This window comes from Myxine glutinosa, chromosome 12 (genome assembly GCF_964187855.1).
Source record: "Myxine glutinosa chromosome 12, kmMyxGlut1.1, whole genome shotgun sequence".
NCBI classification, from domain to species: Eukaryota; Metazoa; Chordata; class Myxini; order Myxiniformes; family Myxinidae; genus Myxine; species Myxine glutinosa.
Genome location: NC_136272.1, coordinates 57,288,369 through 57,310,676, shown reverse-complemented (window position 1 = coordinate 57,310,676; position 22,308 = coordinate 57,288,369). Strand labels below are relative to the sequence as shown.

Here is a 22,308-nt window from a genome sequence, read left to right as displayed (position 1 = left end):
CGACCATTGAAAGCGCTGCCCTCTGAACCGCAGGGAGAGGCAGCGCTTCCCGAACGTGCGGATGGGTGTACCGTTGGCGGCAAGCAACGCGGGGCCCCGGCCCGCGGTTCACTTGTCGGACGTGGAGGCGGGGATGACGCTTACCTGCGCTCCTGTATCGCAGAGGAAACGGCGCCCAGACAAGGTGTCCTTAATGAATAGGAGGCTGCCGGAATGGCCGACGCTCAGGGCCGCTAATGAGCGCCGGCCTGGTCGTTTCCCGACTTGTGAAAAGAGCATGGCGGGCGACACGTCCTAGCCTTGTGGCCGAACCTGGCGTGGAAATAGCACCAGGCTTGCGGCGGCGGCGGCCGCGGCGGCCGCGGTTTTCTCGGCGGCGGTGGTGGTGTGCGGGGCGCGGCAGCGGCCACGAGGGACGCTGTAGCCTCTGCCCCGGGATCCACGACGGCAGCACCGTAACTCGACCGCGTGTCGCAAGCCGCAAAAAACTTGTCGGCCTCGACGGCCAGGGCGCGGGGTTCCTTTATTTCGGAACCGGCCAGCGCAAGGCGTACCTGTAGAGGTAGCTGGCGTAGGAAAAGCGCCCGGAATAAGAAATCCGGGGCTTGGTCACCCAGCAGCGACAGCATAAAATCCATCCGCACGGATGGTCGTGTGTCGCCGAGTTCGGAAAGGTCCAAGAGGCGGTCGGCCCGTTCGATCTCCGTGAGGCCGAACGTGGCGATGAGGAGACGTTTGCGCCTCGTACTTGTGGTCGACCGGCGGGTGCCGCAGGATGGACACGACTCGGGCGGCAGTGCCGGGCCCGAGGGAGGCGACCACGTGGTAGTAACGGGTCTCGTCCGCCGTTATGCCTCGAAGCTGAAATTGAGCTTCGGCCTGCACGAACCACATGTCGGCCTGTGCTTCCCAAAACTCTGGGAGTTTTACTGCGACGGCATTGGTGGCCATGGCGCGTTCGGTGGTCAGCGACGGCTGAACCAATCGGGGTCACCAGTGAAGTGTGGTGCTGCGCACACAACTTGCTTGCCAAAGAGGTAGGCCACAACGCGTTTGTTAAAACCAAAAGAGTCTTTATTTCGAAACTCGAACTGCAACACTGAGCGGGCTCGAGCTGAAAGCCCGCATATATGTGCCGAGGCCACGCCTATTCCCCGGGCGTGGCCGATCGGTCGAAGGGCGGGGCATGTGCCATCGGTCCCCGCCTGGGCGCTCGCACCACCCACTGGTGCGCGGAATTATTGCCCCTTGTGCCCGCCACATTATAATATATTTTGCTGTATGTATTATAATATATTTTGCTGTATGTGTTATAATATATTTTGCTGTTTGTGTTATAATATATTTTGCTGTATTTAAAGAAGCAACTTTGAAGAGGAAAGCATGTGAAGATGTATATTCTGTGAGAAAAAGGGAACGTTGTAAATAAATTGGCAGAAACGTTGAAGATCTGCAATGGTGTGAGTACACCTGCAACACCTGAAAGAAACACTCGGTCCAAGAAAATAAAAAGCCAGGCAGCCCAAGAAGAACCTCCCGAAGGCAAGACAAGCACATTATGTTGTTTGGCTTGTGCGATGGAACAAAATCGACGTCAGCAGCCGATAAATAAAACAAGAGCACGCCTTAACATTAACATCTTGTCCAGCACTGTGTGCAGAAGGCTGATTGCAGCAGGTCTCCATTGTGGTGTCGCAGCAAAGAAAACACTACCGAGACCACAGAATTGAAAAAGACTGAAATTTGCAAGACAACACGAAATTGGGCGAATGAATAATGGATCAGTTGCTCTGCTCTAATTAATCGAGGGTTTCAACTTTTTGTATTGAAGAGTCGTCATTTTGAATGCCAAAGACATGAAGAACGTTACAACGTTTGTCGCCTCCTGTTAAACACCGGGGACACTGTGTGACTGTGTGGGGTTATATCTCAGTTTTTGGTGTAGGAAAACTTTAGGGTTGGGGTTGAGGTAGATGGGTTAGGGTTAGAGTTAAGGTAGATGGGTTAGGGTTAGAGTTAGGGTAGATGGGTTAAGGTAGATGGGTTAGGGTTAGAGTTAGGGTAGATGGGTTAAGGTAGATGGGTTAGAGTTAGGGTAGATGGGTTAAGGTAGATGGGTTAGCGTTAGGGTAGATGGGTTAAGGTAATGGGTTAGGGTTAGGGTAGATGGGTTGTTCGCAAAAGAGAAGTGCAAGCAGATACTGCTGCACCCTGCAGTTTCTAGTGCAAATTGTTTAATCGGAAGAGGATTCATTTTCCAACTAGATAATGGTCCAAACACACTTCCAATTGAGTGAACCAGTATTTGGAGAACAAAGTTACCGCTGATGTGCTCCAAGTGTTGGAATGGCTATCCAGAGTCTGGACATGAGCCCCATCGAGGCTGTTTGGGATTACCTGGGATTCGAGAAGAACAAGAGGAACCCACTGACCATACTTAACTGTGGAATGCATTTCAGGATATTTGGCACAAGATTTCTGCAAGAGTGCTTCATTCATATACAGGAAGCATGGGTAAAAGATTGATGTCACTTAAGAAGGAATTTCTTGGAATTATTGGATATTTGTTGGCCTCTTGGAAAAGTGTGTGTGCTTGCGTCCGCACATGTGTGTTAATGATAAGGCTTTTTTATTTATTTGTTCTTGCATCCCAACTGGTACGTCTGAGTTCCCAGTAATTTCTCATAATGTGGTGACTTTCTTGTAGTATGTTCTTAATATGTTTTACAGATATCTGTGGATGGTGGATCATTGTCCTCAGACACAGACACAGACAGGTTACTGCAGGATGTGGATATCGGGCGCCTTCGTGCAGTTGTCTTCCGGGATATGGTGAGGATTGTTTGTGTGTTCATCGAACGAATGGCATTTTGTGTTTGTAATACTCGTGCTAATTTTGATTGAGACGTCATATTTTGAACACTTATGAGAAGTTTTAAAAATGCAATAAAGTAGTATTACTATACTTCATACTTTGTTTTTTTATTTCTTTTTTTCTTCTTATTTTGTATACAAGATCGAGGCTCATCTAAGAGCTAACATTAATGACAAAAAAAACACACATAAGACATCATAAAGGGAGTGGGAGACAAGATGGGGAGAGAGGGGGAAGCACACAAGTACAACATTTGAGAGCAGGGACATCGGGAGATCTGTGGGAGCTTGGGGCTTGGGGGGAGGAGGGGTGGGAAGAGGGGGAGGGGGTGGGAAGAGGGGGTGGGGGTGGGAAGAGGGTGGGGTTGGGAGAGGTAAAAACCACATGGACACAGCTAGGACTTCCAGGAAAGAAGTCGGTATTTCAAAAAAGTGTATCTGGGGTGAATTAACGGTGGTAGAAAAGATCAAGGTTTTGGATGGGGGAAAATAAGAGATGGTGGTGAACAGCTGTTTTGAAGACCTGGAGGGAGGAGTGGGATTGAATCGAGTGAGGGAGTTTGTTCCAGAGGTGGGAGAAAAGAGGAATGACAGAGTGAAGGTGAGCAGAGAGTCTTGATTTTGGTAGTTTCACCAGAAGGGGGTTGCTGGCAGACCTTGTACGACCTGTAGGAATATTTGGGGGACAGAGCACAGAGCACAGATAGAGCTGGGGGAGCAAGGCAGGAGAGGAGTCGGTAGAAGATAGAAAGACCACCTACCTGCCTGCGGTGTGTGAGTGAAAGGCCCTCGGAGTTAGTTTCATCGCGGGAGATTCTAATGATCCTGAATGCTTTGGTTTCAACAGCGTGAAGCCGAGCTAGGTGTGAGGCAGGAGCACCAGCCCAGAGGGGAGAGCAGTATTCCATTGAGTTGCGGATGAAAGCCTTCTATGTGGTGAGGAGCTCAGGTGTGCCAAGGAAGGACTTTGCACGACGGAGGATGCCCAGTCGACAACTGGCTTTGGAGGCCAGCTTGGAAATGTGGTTTTCCCAGGAAATATCATGGCAGATGGTGAGACCCAAGAAATTCAGTGACAGAACTTCTTGGAGAGGATTATTCAGAAAGTAGATGGGAGGGTTGTCCAGACAGTATTTTTGGAGAGACATCGTGAGAGTATGAGATTTGTCAAGATTGAAAGACATGTTCCACATGTTTGACCAGTCTGTGATTTTGTCCAGGTCTGCAGAGAGTGAGGAGGCTGCAGACTGCCGATCTGAGGGATGAGGAATGGAGTGGCAGAGAGTGGAGTCATCAATAAAGAGATAGAGAGGATTTTCCAGAGAGTCGGAGAGATCATTGATGAAGACCAGAAAGAGCACAGGGCCCAGAACACTGCCTTGGGGAACTCCAGCCTGAGCAGGAAGGAGAGATGAGAGAATTCCATTCAGTGCCTTGTTGGTGGACTCCGACCAGAGAGGAAGTCCGCAAGCCACGCTTGGAGATTTCCATGGATACCATAGGAGGAGAGTTTGGTGAGCAGAGCGGGGTGCCAGATCGTATCGAAGGCACGTGATATGTCAAGGGAGACAGCTCTAATTTCCTGTTTGACATTGAGGACCTCCATCCATTGTTGAGACAGCAGAAGCAGCATGTCCAGAGTCGAAAGACCTGGTCTGAAACTAAATTGATGATCAGGGATCAAGCCATTGGAGAAGAGGAAGGATTTGATATCCAAAAGCAATGATGGATTCCATGACTTTGCTGATAATTGGGAGCAGGCTGATTGGTCTGTAGTTGCAAGGATCTATTTTTGCACATTTTTTGCTTAAAGCGGTAATGTTGGCTGATTTCCAAACTGATGGCAGATGGCCTTGGGCAAAAGAGAGAGTGAAGAGAACAGAGAAAGGGTGTGAAAGAGCAGCAGAGCAGGATTTTAGGACCCGTGCACTGATGCCGTCTGGTCCATTTGCAGAATCAGAGTCGACGATTGACAGAAACTTCTCCACCTTGTCAGGAGACAAGGACACAGAGTCCAGGAGTAGCTGGGTACGGTGGGTACAGAGAGAGATGGGTTTGGGATACAAGATTTTGAGGCAAACACAGAGTTGGGGCATTCAGCTTTTTCACGTGCGGAGTTTTCTGTGTAGTCATTTGAGGTAAGGGAGGGAATGGAGGGGGAACAAACACCAGAAACAGATTTGACCAAACGCCACCATGATTTGGAAGAGGGAGACAGGTTTGAGAGTTCAGTTTTGAGAGTGGAGAGATATTGTTTCCTGGCTCTCCTGAGGGTGGACACACACTTGTTCTGGGCTTTGTGAAAGGAAATGAGATTGCCTTACGTTGGGTTTGCCTTCCAGGAGGCGAAAGCAAGTTGTTTCAGGGCAACTGCCTCACCACAAGATTCCGTGTACCATGGACAGGAGGAAGGGCATGACAACTGAAGACGAGATGGGATAAAATTATTAGTTATATTATATTAGGATAAAGTTGTATTAAATATAACCACATAACCATTTTTAGCTTCTGCATTACTACAACTCAATGTTTATTACTTGTGTCGGAAACATTTTTCCTGCCCACATGATAACGAGATCTCCTTGTATCCGCTGGATGAGTTGTTACTGGCTGTTCCTTGAACTGAGTGGTGTTATGCTAATGTCGGACAGTGTCTGCTTATGTGACAGCCTTTTATCGTGAATCATCTGAAAATGTCGTATCTGATACGAAACATAAAATAACAACAACCGTTATTAGTTTGTGTTATTCTTCATCATTACCATAAGCAAGTGAAAAGACCCAAATTCTGCTCGATCCCCAACCTTCATTCCCTGCTCTTGGTATCATGATCCCTAATTCTGCTCGATCTCCGAACTTCATTCCCTGCTCTTGGTATCACGATCCCAAATCTGCTCGATCTCCGACCTTGATTCCCTGCTATTGGGATCACGATCCCAAATTCTGCTCGATCTCCACCTTGATTCCCTGCTATTGGTATCGTGATCCCTAATTCTGCTCGATCTACGACCTTGATTCCCTGCTCTTGGTATCATGATCCCCAATTCTGCTCGATCTCCAACCTTCATTCCCTGCCATTGGTATCACGATCCCAAATCTGCTCAATCTCCGACCTTGATTCCCTGCTATTGGCATCGTGATCCCTAATTCTGCTCGATCTACGACCTTGATTCCCTGCTATTGGGATCACGATCCCTAATTCTGCTCGATCTACGACCTTGATTCCCTGCTCTTGGTATCATGATCCCTAATTCTGCTCGATCTCCAACCTTCATTCCCTGCCATTGGTATCACGATCCCAAATCTGCTCAATCTCCGACCTTGATTCCCTGCTATTGGCATCGTGATCCCTAATTCTGCTCGATCTACGACCTTGATTCCCTGCTATTGGGATCACGATCCCAAATTCTGCTCGATCTACGACCTTGATTCCCCGCTCTTGGTATCATGATCCCTAATACTGCTCGATCTCCAACCTTCATTCCCTGCCATTGGTATCACGATCCCAAATCTGCTCAATCTCCGACCTTGATTCCCTGCTATTGGCATCGTGATCCCTAATTCTGCTCGATCTACGACCTTGATTCCCTGCTATTGGGATCACGATCCCTAATTCTGCTCGATCTACGACCTTGATTCCCTGCTATTGGGATCACGATCCCAAATTCTGCTCGATCTCCGACCTTGATTCCCTGCTATTGGTATCGTGATCCCTAATTCTGCTCGATCTCCTCGTATCAGTGAAGTAATCAAGAGATATTTTGGAATGTTTCCACCTTTGCCGGAGTGATGCCGACATGCTGGAGTAAATTTTCAGTGATTCCATGTTGTTGGAGTGGTAGGATGAGTACAGAAAGAGATGGATTAAAGACCTTGGACTTTCCGCCAAGACAGAGTTACGACACTCGTTAAGAATAAGAACTTTTTGTTGTTGTTTGTGTTTTACAGGATGAGCCGCTCTAGTTGATCATTTGTTGTTGTTTGTGCATTCACAGGATGAGCTTCTCGAGTTGATCATTTGTTGTTGTTTATGGTTTCACAGGATGAGCCGCTCCAGTTGATCATTTGTTGTTTATCGTTTCACAGGATGAGCCGCTCTAGTTGATCATTTGTTGTTGTTTATGGTTTCACAGGATGAGCCGCTCTTGTTGACCATTTGTTGTTGTTTGTTTTCACAGGATGATCCGCTGTTGTTGACCATTTGTTGTTGTTTGTGATTTCACAGGATGAGCCGCTCTTGTTGACCATTGTTGTTGTTTATGGGTTCACAGGATGATCCGCTGTAGTTGATCATTTGTTGTTGTTTGTGCATTCACAGGATGAGCTTCTCGAGTTGATCATTTGTTGTTGTTTATGGTTTCATAGGATGAACCGCTCTAGTTGATCATTTGTTGTTTATCATTTCACAGGATGAGCCGCTCTAGTTGATCATTTGTTGTTGTTTGTGATTTCACAGGATGACCCGCTCTAGTTGATCATTTGTTGTTGTTTGTGCTTTCACAGGATTAGCCGCTCTAGTTGATCATTTGTTGTTTGTGCTTTCACAGGATGATCCGCTCTTGTTGACCATTTGTTGTTGTTTGTGCTTTCACAGGATGAGCCGCTCTAGTTGATCATTTGTTGTTTGTGCTTTCACAGGATGATCCGCTCTTGTTGACCATTTGTTGTTGTTTGTGCTTTCACAGGATGATCCACTCTAGTTGATCATTTTTTATTGTTTGTGCTTTCACAGGATGATCCGCTCTAGTTGATCATTTGTTGTTGTTTGTTTTCCCAGGATGAGCCGCTCTTGTTGACCATTTGTTGTTGTTTGTGATTTCACAGGATGATCCGCTCTAGTTGATCATTTGTTGTTGTTTGTGCTTTCACAGGATGATCCACTCTAGTTGATCATTTGTTGTTGTTTGTGCTTTCACAGGATTAGCCGCTCGAGTTGATCATTTGTTGTTTGTGATTTCACAGGATGATCCGCTCTAGTTGATCATTTGTTGTTGTTTGTGCTTTCACAGGATGATCCACTCTAGTTGACCATTTGTTGTTGCTTGTGCTTTCACAGGAGGATCCGCTCCAGTTGATCATTTGTTGTTGTTTGTGCTTTTACAGGATGATCCGCCCTTGTTGATCATTTGTTGTTGTTTGTGCTTTTACAGGATGAACCGCTCGAGTTGATCATTTGTTGTTGTTTGTGCTTTTACAGGATGACAGCAAGCAGGCTCAATTCTTAGCTCTCGCTGTTGTCTACTTCATTTCGGTGCTTATGGTCTCAAAGTATCGTGACATTCTGGAACCACAGCGGGACATCGGACTTCGGGGCAGTCATCGTAGTCGGGACCTTCGACGCGAGGTCAACTCTCCAACGAGCACAGGTGTGTGGCATGGCCTGATGTCCTGCACCTTTGGTGGGATCATGCATCTCTAGTAATTGTTTTTCCATTGTGAAACTACCTCAGGGTTTCGTTTGGAAGTTGATAATGCATAATAATAATGATAATGCACAATAATGCAGCTTTTCATATTTAATATGGCGCACTTGCTTTCTTTGACAATCTGTGAGGGTCGTTCAAGATTCACGTATATCTTTTGTTGTTGTAAAATAATGGTTAATTGCTGTAATATTGTGCAACTAGAAACACCCGCTCTCTGAGGGAGCAGCAACGGGTCAACCTTTGTGTTGTGCAACTTCTGGGAGTTTGATTTATTGTCCCCCGTCGCACCGCGGAGCGAAAGGGGGACAATGGTTTTCCCCTCCGTCCATGCGTGCGTGCGTGTGTGCGTCCGTCCGTCCGTGCGTGCGTGCGTCCGTCCGTCCGTGCATGCGTGCGTGCGGACGTGCGTGCGTGCGTAAGCGAAGGACCGAATTCTAATTTGGTGTGTGGGTGCAACTGGGCATTAATAAGGAAGAACGCCATTGGAAATTGGGTCACCACGTCAAACGCCAAGATGGCCGCCACCATATATATGATGAACCTTGTGAGCGAAATATCTTGAAAAATAAACGAACTACTAACTTCTAATCCGGTGTGTGGGTGTAACTACGCATAAGGAAGGACGCTATTGAAAATTGGGTCGCCACGTCAAAATCCAAGATGGTCGCCACCATATATATGATGAACCTTGTGAGCGAAATATCTTGAAAAATAAACGAACTGCTAACTTCTAATCTGGTGTGTGGGTGTATCTAGGCATAAGGAAGAACGCTATTGAAAATTGCGTCGCCACATCAAATTCCAAGATGGCCGCCTTGCGTCTTCCACTTTGTCAACTCGCATCACTTCACCGACGGGGAACCTAGGCGTAACGCTTGTTATTTTAGCAATAAATTACAGTTTTCAAGTAATTATGTGCAGCAGTGTAAGAATGAATTGCCAGTTATGATGATTCACTCACTTTTTATTTTTTGAACAGTCGAAGGCTCACAGTAGAGCTGCTGAGCATAGTGGAGCTGCTGAGCGCAGTAGAGCTGGTGAGTGTAGTAGAGCTGCTGAGCATAGTAGACCTATTCACTATGAGGGTAGTAGAGCTGTTGAGGGTAGTCAAGCTGCTGAGGGTAGTAGGGCTGCTGAGGGTAGTGGAGCTGCTGAGGGTAGTGGAGCTGCTGAGGGTAGTAGAGCTGCTGAGGATAGTAGAGCTGCTGAGGATAGTAGAGCTGTTGAGCAGGTTTAGAGCTGTTGAGCAGAGTAGGGCTGCTGAATGTAGTAGAGCTGTTGAGGGTAGTAGAGCTGCTGAGCATAGTAGAGCTGCTGAGCGTAGTAGAGCTGTTGAGGGTAGCAGAGCTGCTGAGCGTAGTAGAGCTTCTGAGCATAGTAGAGCTGCTGAGCGTAGTAAAGCTCTTGAGCGCAGTTGGGCTGCTGAGTGAAGTATAGCTGCTGAGCGTAGTAGAGCTGCTGAGCGTAGTATAGCTGCTGAATGCAGAAGTGCTGTTGAGCGCAGTAGAGCTGCTGAGCGTGGGAGAGCTGCTGAGCGTAGTAGAGCTGCTGAGCGCAGTGGAGCTGCTGAGCACAGTGGAGCTTCTGAGCGCCCTGGAGCTTCTGAGCAAAGTAGGGCTGCTGAGCGTAGTAGAGCTGCTGAGGGTAGTAGAGCTGCTGAGCGTAGGAGACCTGCTGAGGGCAGTAGAGCTGCTGAGGGTAGTGGAGCTGCTGAGCGTCGTAGAGCTGCTGAGGGTAGTCGAGCTGCTAAGCTGCTGAGCGTAGTTGAGCTGCTGAGCGTAGTCGAGGTGCTGAGCGTAGTCGAGGTGCTGAGGATAGTAGGGCTGCTGCGGGCAGTAGTACTGCTGAGGGCAGTAGAGCTGTTTTGGGTGGTAGAGCTGCTCTGGGTGGTGGAGCTGCTGATGGTAGTAGAGCTGCTGAGCATTGTAGAGCTGCTGAGCATTGTAGAGCTGCTGAGCGTAGTAGAGCTGCTGAGGGTAGTAGAGCTGCTGAGGGTAGTAGAGCTGCTGAGGGTAGTCGAGCTGCTGAGGGTAGTGGAGCTGCTGAGGGTAGTAGAGCTGCTGAGGGTAGTAGCGCTGCTGAGGGTAGTCGAGCTGCTGTGGGTGGTGGAGCTGCTGTGGGTGGTAGAGCTGTTGAGGGTAGTAGAGCTGCTGAGGGTCATAGAGCTGCTGAGGGTAGTAGAGCTGCTGAGGGTAGTCGAGCTGCTGAGGGCGGAAGAGCTGCTGAGGGTAGTCGAGCTGCTGAGGGTAGTGGATCTGCTGAGGGTAGTAGAGCTGCTGAGGGTAGTCGAGCTGCTGAGGGTAGTGGATCTGCTGAGGGTAGTAGAGCTGCTGAGAGTAGTCGAGCTGCTGTGGGTAGTAGAGCTGCTGTGGGTGGTGGAGCTGCTGTGGGTGGTAGAGCTGTTGAGGGTAGTAGAGCTGCTGAGGGTAGTCGAGCTGCTGAGGGTAGTCGAGCTGCTGGGGGTAGTCGAGCTGCTGAGGGTAGTGGAGCTGCTGAGGGTGGTAGAGCTGCTGTGGGTGGTAGTGCTGCTGTGGGTGTTAGAGCTGATGTGGGTGGTAGAGCTGCTGTGGGTGGTAGGGCTGCTGAGCGTAGTCGGGCTGCTGAGCGTAGTCGAGCTGCTGAGCGTAGTCGAGCTGCTGAGCGTAGTAGAGCTGCTGATAGTAGTAGAGCTGCTGATAGTAGTAGAGCTGCTGATAGTAGTAGAGCTGCTGAGCGTAGTAGAGCTGCTGATAGTAGTAGAGCTGCTGATGGTAGTAGAGCTGCTGATCGTATTAGAGCTGCTGAGGGTTGTAGAACATCACTGCATTACATAAAAAGGTGCAAAAACTGATCCCCTTAAGTTACAGACCTGTCAGGTTACTTCCAATCATCAGCAACGTCATGGAATCCATCATCGCTGTTTTATTTTTTTTTATGTTGGAGGCTCCAGGCACGGACTATACAGTCATCATCGAGGCCAGGCCTTAAATAAAAGAGAAGAAAAGTGTGTGATGAAAAGTGTATGGTGTTTGTTTGTAAGAAATAGAGATTGAAGCTAGGCCCGGTAGATATAGTTTGAGTGTGACAGAAAGCAAGACCAGCAATCCTGACATGGAGAGTGCAAGATGGTACCGGGCACCACTTTAACACTCCCAAGTCAGAACGGTAGTGCCATCCTGCGTGGTTGCTGTCTACAACCTACTAAGTCGACCATGAAAGCCTTCCTTTTTTTCCAACAACCTCATACCTCATCTCAGATCACGAATTTAGTTTCGGACCAGGTCACTCCATCTTTGCCATGCTGCCTCTACTCTCCTAACAATGGAATGAGGCCCTCAATGTCAGACATGAGATCAGGGCAGTCTCTATGGACATATTTTGTGATTTGATACAGTTTGGCATCCTGCCTTACTCTCCAAACTCTCTGCCAATGACATCCAAGGCCAACTCCACACATGGCTTATTGACTTCCTCTACTCGTAGCCAATGTGTGGCTCTCAGCGGAATCTTTTCATCTCCTCTACCTGTCAAGGCTGGAGTGCCCCAAGGCAGTGTTCTGGGCCTCGTCCTATTCGTGATCTTCAACAATTATCTCTCTGACTCCCTGGAAAATCCTCTCTATTTGCTGATGATTTTACCCTCAGCCGTGACATCCCTCATCATTCAAACAGGAAGGCTGTAGCGTCTTCCCTCTCTCCGCACCTTGAAAAAAAACACAAGATGGTCAAAAACGTGGAATATGTCTTTCAATCCAAACAAAGCTCATTTTGTCTCTCTGAAAGGACCGTCTGGCAAACCCTCCCATCTACTTTCTTAACAATCCTCTTGAGGAAGTTCAGTCACTCAAACTCCTGGGGAGCACTATCAGCCACGATATCTTTCTTAGGCAAACCATATTTCAAGGATGGCCTCTAACGCCAGCCGCCGACTGAGCATCCTCTGTCGTACAAAGTCCTTCCTTGGTCCACCTGAGCTCCTATCCACCTACAAGGCCTTGAGTGGATTTCTCTCACCTCCCCTTCCTGTTCAGGCTGGAGTTCCCCAAGGTAGTGTTCTGGGCCCTGTGCTTTTTCTGGTCTTCATCAATGATCTCTCCGACTCTCTGGAAAATCCTCTCTATCTCTTTATTGATGACCCCACTCTCTGCCGCTCCATACCTCATCCCTCAGATCGGCAGTCTGCAGCCTCCTCACTCTCTGCAGACCTGGACAAAATCACAGACTGGGCAAACAAGTGGAACATGTCTTTCAATCCTGACAAATCTCACACTCTTACGATGTCTCTCTGAAAGGACCGACTGGACAACCCTCCCATCTACTTTCTGAATAATCCTCTCCAAGAAGTTCTGTCACTCAAGCTCTTGGGCCTCACAATCTGCCATGATCTTTCCTGGTAAAACCACATTTCCAAGCTGGCCTCCAATGCCAGTTGCCTACTGGGAAGTCCTTCCTTGGCACACCTGAGCTCCTCAGCACATACAAGGCTTTGATCCGCAGCTCAATGGAATACTGTTCTCCCCTTCTGGGCCGGTGCTCCTGCCTCACACCTAGCTCGTCTTCATGCTGTTGAAACCAAAACTTTCAGAATCATTGGAATCTCCCTCGATGGAGCTAACTCTGAGGGCCTTTCACTCACTCACCGCAGGCAGGTTGGTGGTCTTTCTGTCTTCTACCGACTCCTCTCTGGCCTAGCACCCCAGCCATGTCTGTGTTTTGTCCCCCAAATACTCCTACGGGTCGCACAAAGTCTGCCATCAACCCTCTTCTGGTGAAACTGCCAAAATCAAGACTCTCTGCTCACCTTCACTCTTTCATTCCCCTTTTCTCCCACCTCTGGAACAAACTCCCCCACTCCCTTCAATCCCACTCCTCCCTCCATGTTTTTAAAACAGCTGTTCACCACCATTTCTTATCTTCCCCCATCCAAAACCTTGATCTCTTCTACCCCTGTTAATTCACCCCAGATCCACTTTTTTGAAATACCGACTTCTTTCCTGGAAGTCCGAGCAGTGTCCATGTGTTTTATACCTCTCCCACCCCCCAACCCCTTCCCATGCCTCCTCTCCCCAAGCCCTCTCCCTCCCACAGATCTCCCAATGTCCCTGCTCTCAAATGTTGTACTTGTTTGCTTTCCTCTCTCTCCCCATCTTGTCTCCCACTCCCTTTTTCATGTTTTATGTGTCAGTTTGTCCTTTTGTGATTAATGTTAGCTCTTACACGAGCCTCGATCTTGTGTACAAAAAAACTGTTTTCCGATAGCTCTTGGTAAACTTTAATTTTTAAGAAATATCTTTTTTTAATGTTTAGCGTATATGATATCTTTCCAATGTAAACTTTATTTATTCAGAGTAATACATTGACCCATCTTGAGCCACATATTCTGAATTGTTGAGTCCAGATTTTTGTCGGACAATCTCCAGAAGTTCGAGCTATCAAAACTTGTGTGCATATTTGTGCATATTTGTGATTCTAAGCAGTGCTGCTACTGCGGACTTCCTGTGCTTCACAGAGGGACCGGCCATGGGAAGGGAAAGATGTTCTGCCGAGCTGGTGAGCCCTTCTCTCGGACACCAGACAGAATTGGCCATTCCTCATACAGATTCGGGCATTGGGGAGGAACAGACAACAGGAGGCACACTCAGCTTGCTTACCTCACCCGACGTTAATTTGGAGACCGGTGGTGCTGGAAGAAACATTGCAAGTTCAGTTTATACAGACACACCTGGAGGAAGTAGGCTCTTACCCACACTTTCACTTGACAATCCCTTGCCAGCACCCACTACGGTAGAATCTGAAGATTCACTGACCCAGGGAGAGGTGCCACAACTTCCTGCTGCAACAGGAGGGCGGAATGTGAGTGTCAAAGATATCCTGCGTAGCCTGGTGGCGACACCACAAGAAGTACCTGCACCCGGGAGTGATGGAGCCATGCAGGGAGAGGCAGGTGCAGCTGCAGAGATAAGGGTGGTTTTGCCGATGCAGTTTCACTCCTTTGACAGGTAATACTGCACAAACTACATCAGATAAAGATGTACACAATGACAAAGCTGTAGCATCTCGTGACATCAGCAGCACATATGGGTTCACCGGGCAGCGTCAGCACATGTACATGTACCGTTAGCCATGGCACATGCATGCAAACACGGCATCACGCTTCATGACATTAATATCTTACAAGTTTTAAAATGTTTATACAATTGTTGTTGTTTTTGTACATATGTATATATCAATACACCCATACACATTTATATGCTGTATTCAAATACGATGTCACATCGCATTTCAGCATGAAACATATGAGTTTACATGTTGTTGTGACCAACACATTGATATTGTGGCAGATGCATCATCACACTCCCATCAGCATTTGATGCCAAACTCAAAGCTAGATTGGCATTGTTACTTTCCATCAACAGGAAATGTGGCAATCAGCTATTATTGTATTGCAGCACTTGGAGGGAACAAAAGATAGTCTGATGTTTCCTAAGGCCAGGGTTTCAATCAATGGAACATCGACTTTCGAGATTTCCAGGACATCCACTTCTGAGATTTCCGGAACATCTACTTCTGAGATTTCCAAAACATCTACTTCTGAGATTTCCGGAACATCTCCTTCTGAGATTTCCGGGACATCTACTTCTGAGATTTCCAGAACATCTACTTCTGAGATTTCTGTAACATGTACTCCTGAGATTTCTGGAACATCTACTTCTGAGATTTCCAGAACATCGACTTCTGAGATTGCCGAAACATATACTTCTGATATTTCCGAAACATATACTTCTGAGATTTCCAGAACACGTACTTCTGATATTTCTGAAACATCTACTTCTGAGATTTCCAGGACATGTACTTCTGATACTTCTGAAACATCTACTTCTGAGATTTCTGAAACATCTACTTCTGAGATTTCCGGAACATCTACTTCTGGGATTTCCGAAACGTCTACTTCTGGGATTTCCGAAACATCTACTTCTGTGATTGCCGAAACATATACTTCTCATATTTCCAAAACATATACTTCTGAGATTGCCGAAACATCTACTTCTGAGATTTCCAGGACATGTACTTCTGATACTTCCGAAACATCTACTTCTGAGATTTCCGGAACATCTACTTCTGAGATTTCCGAAACGTCTACTTCTGGGATTTCCGAAACATCTACTTCTGTGATTGCCGAAACATATACTTCTGATATTTCCAAAACATATACTTCTGAGATTGCCGAAACATCTACTTCTGAGATTTCCAGAACATGTACTTCTGATATTTCCGAAACATGTACTTCTGAGATTTTCGAAACATCTACTTCTGAGATTTCCAGAACATGTACTTCTGATATTTCCGAAACCTGTACTTCTGCGATTTCCGAAACATCTACTTCTGATGTTTCCGAAACATCTACTTCTGAGATTTCCGAAACATCTACTTCTGAGATTTGCGGAACATGTAATCTTGATATTTCCGGAACATGTACTGTTGATATTTCCGGAACATGTACTCTTGATGTTTCCGGAACATCTACTTCTGAGATTGCCGAAACATCTACTTCTGAGATTTCCGGAACATCTACTTCTGAGATTTCCGGAACATCTACTTCTGAGATTTCCAGAACATCTACTTCTGAGATTTCCGGAACATTTACTTCTGAGATTTCCGGAACATCTACTTCTGAGATTTCCGGAACATCTACTTCTGAGCTTGTGTAGAAAGAAGTTGGTTGTGTTTGATACAAGATATAAAATAGACAGGTGGAAAATTCCGAAAAAGCCTCTAGAAAAAAAATTTACAACCATTTTTTGTTACAAGCCGGTAAAAAGGTGTTTTCGGATATTTTGTAGGTGCTGAATCTGAATATGCTTGTTACCAGAAAATCTTTTCGACCAAAGTTACCAAAAATCGGTAATTAAAAGATGATATATAAATCAGCAAAATGTAATATCTGATTAACACCTGTACATTGGCGATCACCCCAAAGCTGAATCCCGGCAGCCCTAAACGTTAATAAACGTAAAAAATATATTATGAGCTGTACGAGGATAATAAATAATACAACGACCGTATCATTGCATGGTTGGCACAATTTTATTGACTAAACCTGATTAAATGACATCATGACGTGGTACACGATAAAGCTTGTGGGAATCAATATCTGATCAAGGAATATGGATGAACGTAAGCTGAAATGTTCTACACACACTTGTTTAGCTGTGCCGTGATCTGTCATATATACTAAACGAATGTTTATATCTACATCTACTTGAATGACGGTGACGTTAGCACTTCATATCATAACTCCTTGAGAAACGGTTTCACTGGTATTTTTACATATGGTTTCTTTAAGTCTTAGTTATACATATATCTATGTTTTGCAGGTTTATTTTGTCCTTTTAACGACAATGTAAGAAGATGGAACTTGTATTAAGACTGAAACGCACAGCTACGGTGGCTCTTAGTCTATGCATCATATGTCAAGCTTCAGGCAAAGAAGAACCTTGTCCAGCAACTGAGTATGGCTTGGGAAGACTTCGCGACACAGCCACCAGGAGAAGAAAATATCGAGATGTCAAAAATACAGAAACAATTGACCGTCTCGAAAACGTTCTGGATTCTGTGGATTTGACTGAAGTTGTTTGGCATAGAAACTGCTATGCCCAATTCACAGACGGTGGCAAAATCAAAAGGTTACAGACAGCTTTGGAAAAGCTGTCCCAAATGCCATCAACATCAACCGAGACTGTAGCTTCAAAAACACAGGAGCCCACCACTTCCCGTAGGAGTATGGAGGCGGTTGTTGACTGGAATTTGTGCCTTTTTTGTCAGAAGATACATCGAAAAGAGAAGACCAGATTGGTTGCAACATTCAATTTTAGCAACCATATTCTGGAAAATGCACACTACGACCAGAAACTGAGAATCAGATTTGCTGGAGTAGCTGATCTCATTGCCGCTGATGGAAGATATCACCTACCATGCTTAGTGGAATTCAACCGATCAGTTGCCAAGACTCGGACGGAAACTAAACATGTGGACATTGCTATGAGTTGGCTCTTCAAGGAGCTGAGATATGCAGCTGAAAAGGGCCATGTCCTTGAAGTGTCAGAGGTTTGGAACCGATACTATGTCCCAGCAGAAGAATCTGGGACCGAGATTCCAGCCTCATACATAAGTCGTAGGACATAAAATGATGCGGGGCAAGTGCCGAAAATCCAATGTTTTCTGTACGCAGGCATGTAGGTGTACAGGCACTGAAGAGCCGGATTTCATGTGCATGAATATTAGAGATAAGTAAGTATGCGGAATCGCAAGGTATTACGAGGATATTGGAAGGAAACTGCTGTCGTGGATCTGACCTTTGTTATTTGGTGGTGCGAGTTAAATATCTGAATCCTAAATAGAGATCAACCTGGGCTGTAAATTATTTTTTTGTAAATTACATCATTATTTATAATCATCGGGATGCCGTTTTTGTTGTAATTGTTTGAACAGAGAGGTAAATAGCTGTTGACGTAGACTTTTTGACGTGGACAATCACAGTGAACAATGACAACTGGAGGAAGACAATGCTGCACAGTAATTTAATAGTATTGCCTGGACATGCAATTGCAGATAGCGTGAAGATCAAAGAACCGCTTGTTGGCAGTATATTCAACTTTTGAGATATGACAAATCACAATACAACATCTGCTAAACCCAATTTTGCCCAATATTTAGCCATATATCAACAAAGTGAAAATGTGTGTCATTATAGTCCTTCATGGTGTCGCAATATGGACACCACTTGTATGGACCACATCCCATGCCACAGAGGCTTAATTTTGGTGTAAATAAAGACGTTCAAATGTGCAATTTCACTCTTTTGTAGTCTGGTGATTGTATATTTGTTCTCCCGCTCTATTCTTAGCAGAATTGAAATAAGTCCAAATACGATGAGAGCCGCAGATTCAATTGCATTCAGGACTTATCTCCGAAAAAAGGTGTTTTGGGCGGCCATCTTTGATACGCCATTTTGGGCCCTTAGTGACAAAAGATTTGTTGGTAACAGCGATTTTTGAATTCATCAAACACGAATTGTCTTGAAAAGATGATAAGATGACTTGTAACAAAAAATGCCTTGGGGTGTTATAATTCCTTATATCTCCACCTGTCTAAAATCCAATATTTCTGTCAATCAAGGCAGGGTGGAACTTTTAAAGGATTAATAAACATTTATTTTGTTTCAATAAGATGATGTAATATTTGACCATGTATGTGCGTAATCTTAAAAACAGCATCATTATGCAAGGTAGAAAAGGTTTACATTGAGCTATGAAACTGTGCGACGTCCTATATCGAGGTATTGAATCAAACTTTGAGTTGTGCTTTCCTTATTTAGTATGTTGTCAACACCAAGTGCCAAACACGTGTGTATATCACTCACGATCGTTCCTTTCTTACCTGATGAGTATTTCCATCCACCCAAAGTATCAGGAGTTCATCAACATCTTCAGGGTGTTAATGGGTAATTTTCATATCCTCCATCATGTCTTCTGCTCTATTTGAAGCATAAAGCAAGTAGCGATGTTTATGAATACAAATGAAGTTACATGTAGCTCGGGGAGCATCGCACACCATTTGGTCTTTGAGGTATAACAGGCAAACAGAGGCATCGCTGAGGTTGTCGAAGGCCAGGGATGTTTTGTCATCACTCAGCGAGGGACCTGCTGCTGCAAACAAACGAAAACTCCCACTGGTCATCATTGTTATCGTTGGATGTTTATTTAATTTTTGCCCCTTTTCATATGGACCATCACACAACTGTTGAGAATACAGAATTCTGCTTCATCCAACGATGGTTGCAAATTTCTTTGTGGAAGTTTGATTGTCATTTTGTTGCCAGGAGTGTGGTTGTACCTGTGAAGCGATACGGCTCTGGATTAGTGTCTACAACAGGAGATGTTAGTGCTGATGGCACACTCGGCCCAACTGGCAGCATTGCCAGCACGGTATCTTCTGCATCTTCTCAACGGGGCATGATAAATACAACCGGTAAGTTCCCGTTATACGTGCTCGTCTTCTGTGTCGGCCTTGTCTTGTCCATAATGTTCATGCGGACTTGTCAGCTCCTTGAATATATATATATACAGACTTGGCATTTAATATGGAATATTTTTTTTGTGGGGGTGAACTTACTTAGAACCAAAAGTTCATTGGAATTATGTTGAAATTATTCTAGATTTTGTTAATGTGACCTTTAAAAGAAACAAAAACCACATTTGACATTTCGAAACAAATAAATTGATCCTTGAAAGTGATGTGAACTGATATCGAACTGAATTCATGGACAGTACTGTGTTAAACTTCTGTACGTTTTCCAGAAGTATCTCTTCATTTTGCACATTAGCCAAATTTTTTTTTAACAAAAACAAAAGTTAAATTACGACTGGGATTACGGACAGTAAAATTACAGTTCAGTACTTCGTGTAACCCCCACGAGCATTCCGGAGAGCACGTACACGTTGAGGCATGCTGTTCACGAGATTTGCCAAGGTTTTGACAGGAATCACTTGCCATGCAGTGACAATAGCCTGCTGCAATTCACGCACAGAGGTCGGCTGCTGGTCCAAGTGGTCGATTTTGACGCGTTAATTCTGCCCACAAGTTCTCTATCGGATTCATATCCGGGGACATGGCAGGCCACTCCATATGCTCTACACCACGGTCAGCAAGAAAGTGTTGGATCATGCGAGCACGATGAGGCCGTGCATTGTCATCTTGGAAGACAAAGTTTCCTCGAAAGGCTGCACGAGCAAATGGAAGCAATGTTTCTTCCAAAATGACCCTGTGCTTGAACTGGTTCAGGTTTCCATTCAGAACAACCAGGTCAGTTTTGCCCCCTGCATGAAAAGCAGCCCAAACGGTCACCCCACCACCTCCAGCTTGGACTCTTGGCACTATACAATCTTTGTTGTAGGCTTCATGCACTTGTCTGTGCACTCGGACGCGGCCATCTTGATGATAGACCAGAAATGTAGACTCGTCACTGAAGATCACGTGATTCCAGTGTCCTGGCTGCCATTGACGGTGCTCTCTGGCCCACTGCAATCGGCGCTGTCGGTGTTGTCTGGTCAGGCGTGGCTTTCTCCGGGGATGCCTGGCACGATAGCCTGCTTGAACCAGTCGTTTGTTGAATAGCCTTCTGGATACAGGCACATTTGTCAGTTGCTGACACTCAGCCCTAAGCCGATTAGCTGACTTGGTACGGCCATTGCGGACTAACCGGTGCAGCTGGCGATCATCCCTCCTTGTGGTTCTGCGGGGACGTCCTGGCCTCGGTATTGGAGAAGGGACACCCCTCTGAGCATTTCGTTTCAGGATCTTTGACACCTGACCTTGAGTGATGCCATACTGCCGAGCAATAGCACGCTGTTTCATGCCGTAATTTCGTAAAGCCACCACTCCATGACAAACAGCATTGTCGAGTTGACGGACCATCTCCAGAGGAAGCGGCAATAACTTTAGGAGACGTGCAGCAGTTGTTTTCCACTAATACAGAACGCAACAACCCTTGTATACCCGACTGTGAAGCCAATCATCAAATGCACCTGTCCATACATTTTGCCACGACACCTGTGATATAATCCTGTTGTTGACTTCTTGCTGCGACAGGCAATCAGTGACATGGTTCTTTGAACAAATAAATCACCAAAGTGTAAAATAAACTCACCAGATTGATATACTGAGTTAAGAAAGTAAACCCAAGTCAAGGAAAAAAAAATTCCATATTAAATGCCAAGTCTGTGTATAGACCATGTGTCTGGATTTGTACTTTTCTATCTTCCCATGTACCATAATTACATTTACTGTCAATGTTACTCATCTAAAGCCTTTTCTTCATTGTATTTGATTCAAAGTCTTCATTTTATTAAAAATGAACAAGATCACAAAATCTTTGTGGACGTTTTTACATGACCTCTGTCTCTTATACTTTGTACCAATGACATTGTCGGCCATGCAATGATGATGTCAGAATGTCTGTGGCTTCTTCGATCTCACAGAATGAGAGGAAAATGACGCATCAAACAGACTCTCTCATTTTGGAGGAAATGACGTCACATATCAAAATAAGATAATTACAGAGATTGTATTGCCTTTGCTTTCCTGATGATTAAGTCTTTTGGGGGGGGAGGGAGAGGGGGAAGGGAGGTATGGGAGGGGTGAGGGAGAGGGGTTAGAACAATCAATAACTTCATAAATATTTGTGAAATTAGATTTAATGTCAATCTAGAAAGTTTGGATTCATTGCTTCCTAGTTTTATTTTGCAGTGTAGTATTGTCCTTTGCAAGTATATCAGCTACTTGTTGTTTTTATAATATGTTTGTCATCACAGCCATTATTACGGTGCTAATGGGATTGCCGATTGATCCAAAACGTGGCATGGACACGACACATATGACATGTAAACATGCATATTTACTCCCGCCAGGGAGTAATGCATTCGATCGTGTCCGTCCGTGTGTGTGTTTGTGTGTTTGTGAACAAGATATCTGGAAAAGTTCTGAACGGATGTGGATGAAAGTTGGTGGGATGATTGCCCTTGGGATAAGGAAGAATTGATTAGTTTTTGGTGAAGCTCAGGATATTATTCCCGATCCAGGAATTTTTTGAAGGATTGTTTACCATTGGAAGATAGGGCTCATTTTTTTTTTTACATTATCTTCTATATATTCTATATTTAACATTGTCATATGAAAATAGTTTTCATATTTGTTGTAAATGTAGTTTAAACTCGTGGTTATGCGTTAGAGCGGTGTATTTTGTTACCAGCGTCGTCTTCAAGGTTCTTTTTTTTAATTTTAATTAAGACATTTTGTCATTTTAAAACCACCAAAGTGTGTATTCGGTTTCCCCATTTCATAAAATGTATCGTTTGATACGTATAATGCTTTAAAACTGTTTTTTTGTTTTTTTAGTTTTTTTAACCTCAGAAGAGATATCATCATTTACCTCAGCGAATGTCAATCGCGATGACAGTATTTGATGATCTTAT

At 45.3% G+C, this 22,308-nt stretch overlaps 1 protein-coding gene across 1 annotated transcript in view; it reads left to right on the top strand.

Annotated features, from left to right (window-relative positions):
* The window catches only part of LOC137437425 (neurobeachin), a 677,671-nt gene that overhangs the window by 394,210 nt on the left and 261,153 nt on the right, over window positions 1–22,308 (top strand). Inside the window, exons 28-31 of the mRNA XM_078766839.1 lie at window positions 2,731–2,832; window positions 8,072–8,240; window positions 13,788–14,277; window positions 19,158–19,306. Coding sequence (XP_078622965.1) covers window positions 2,731–2,832; window positions 8,072–8,240; window positions 13,788–14,277; window positions 19,158–19,306 — 910 coding nt within the window. The remainder of the gene's footprint in view (window positions 1–2,730; window positions 2,833–8,071; window positions 8,241–13,787; window positions 14,278–19,157; window positions 19,307–22,308) is intronic.